The following is a 2,280-nucleotide window of genomic DNA, read 5'->3' on the forward strand; positions in this document are numbered from 1 at the left end:
ATAGATAGATAGATAGATAGATAGATAGATAGATAGATAGATAGATAGGCATTTGCATCTGCTGCCCCTGGAAATGTAATATTTATTTTATATTTATTATATAAAAAGTCCAGCCCGGGGTCATCACATGTGGTTGCCGCAAGCCCTCCGGACGCTCCTTCGTCGAATCTGCCGGCCGCGCAGTTCTCAAGCCTGCCTGCCTGCCTCTGCTCACTCAAGCCCTCCGGCCGTTCCTCACTCTAGCCTCTGCTCACTTTAGGCCGCCGTGTGTGACGCTGTGTTTCGTTGTGAAAGCGAAACTACTTTGTTTGGCCTTCCAAAAGAGGACATGACTAGAAATCAGTGGTTAAGTTGTATTTACAACACTGTTCCAGAACAGTTCAACCCAAATATTCAGATGTGTGCAGCACATTTTATGGAGGACTGTTTCCTGGTAGAGTGACTGCAATGCCGGCTGTTCTGACTCTCAGACTGTAAGTACGTTATTTATATTTAAAGAATTTGCCACTGACGATTCAAACGTGAGTTTTGGGCAGTGTAGAGTAGCGCTTGTTGTTTGTCATTTCTCCAATCACAAATGCAGACATGGTTTTATGTTTACCCGGCGCGATACAACGCAACGCGTAAAAAGACAGTATAAATAATTATAAACCATAATTATGTCCCCACTGGACGCAACGAATGCCTCGTTTATAATGGGTTTTAATGTTTTTGAATCATCGCTCCGGCCGGACAGGGCATCATCACAGTATGGTAGGGGCATAACATTTCTGTCACATGCTTGAGGTATTCGGCCAATCACAACGCACTGGATAGCTGGCCAATCAGAGCACACCTCGCTTTTCAGACGATGAGCTTTGTAAAAATCGACGCGTTTCAGAAAGGCGGGGCATAGAGGAGAAACAATAATGTAGAGTATGTGGAAAATAATGTGTTTTTTAACCTTAAACCGCATAAACACATTTCATTACACCAAATACACAAAATAATGTTATTTTTTAGCAACATCATATGACCCCTTTCATTTAGTTTTAGTAGTTCTATTGTATGCTTCTGTCATATAAATTTTTTCTTTATTTAGCTTTTTTTTTCATAAAAAAAAATATTTTAAAGATCTTAAACTTATTTTATTTCAGTTAGCTGCCAAATCAACATTTCTAGTTTTCATTTAAGTTTTTCAAGGTTTTTATATTTAATTTGTAGCTTCAATGAAAATTTTAATTAATTGTACATATCCTCCAGAGAAAGTTTAAGCACATACCTGTGTGATCCATGGTGGTGGTAATGGTTGTGGTGGTAATGATGGTTGTGAGGATGCTGTTGAGGTATGGGATGGTAATGTTTGTAAATTTTCACCTCATCCTCTGAGGAGCCACGCACAGGTGTGAAGTATCTTTCCATCTCTTATACTTGCTACACTATCGGTATTTAGCTATGTTACTCTGTTGATGCCTCCCTTGTAATTCCTGAAAATGATTTGTTCAGCTCTGATTTGGGCATGTGATCCTTGCAGTGTTTTGTGGTCTGTTTAAAATTTGTTGTTAAAGTTCCAGGAATCTGAAGAATGAATGATCTTCTAAAGAAATATTTTCAAAAGTGCATCCTATCACAAGCAGAGGTTTCTCCGCCAGGCTAGAGCAGCAGGAGTAAAACAAGTTTAATGCTGCCAGGGCTTTCTGTCACCCAATATCCATCTGATTCTGATGTAATGACTCCACATTGAAGTCAGTGAAAACATACCCTCATGGGGAGAACACAGCTGGAACACAATCGATTGACTTTGGTGAAAGGACATTGCATTACATGGTATCTGGGTTACATACACAAAATGGTGCAAGAAATTCACAAGTCTACTCTGTTACATCACAATGGATTTATTTGAAGACATTTATATTCAAAGGCTTAGACAAATTGTTTCTTTTCATATGGCATTCTTGTCACATATACTATCACCTATTTACAAACAACATATTTTGCTTTATAATGCCTAAGTGTAATTGACATGGGTATTTTGTTAAGAACTTTATTATTGTGCATTCACTTTTATGACTTCAGAAATCCAATCATCATCGAAAAGGTGATAAAACTTTAAAAACCTATAAGTTACAGCACATGCACCAACTACCCATAAAACATTAGGCCTATATGCATCAGTCAACTTCCATTTCTCATGCTCATGTTCAAAACACATGGAATCTGATAAATAAAGACTAAATAAAAAATTAAGACTAATATATTATTTCACTGGCTGAAGGTTTTCATTCAGGACTGACAGTGTTG

At 37.9% G+C, this 2,280-nt stretch overlaps 1 protein-coding gene across 1 annotated transcript in view; it reads right to left on the reverse strand.

The window, feature by feature from the left end:
- The window catches only part of LOC107550890 (uncharacterized), an 8,429-nt gene extending 6,703 nt beyond the window's left edge, over positions 1 to 1,726 (reverse strand). Inside the window, exon 1 of the mRNA XM_016232329.1 lies at positions 1,262 to 1,726. Within this exon, the coding sequence (XP_016087815.1) occupies positions 1,262 to 1,401 (140 nt within the window). The 5' untranslated portion in view covers positions 1,402 to 1,726. The remainder of the gene's footprint in view (positions 1 to 1,261) is intronic.
- Positions 1,727 to 2,280: the final 554 nt, after the last annotated feature.

This window comes from Sinocyclocheilus grahami, unplaced genomic scaffold (genome assembly GCF_001515645.1).
Source record: "Sinocyclocheilus grahami isolate Dianchi unplaced genomic scaffold, SAMN03320097.WGS_v1.1 scaffold409.1, whole genome shotgun sequence".
NCBI classification, from domain to species: Eukaryota; Metazoa; Chordata; class Actinopteri; order Cypriniformes; family Cyprinidae; genus Sinocyclocheilus; species Sinocyclocheilus grahami.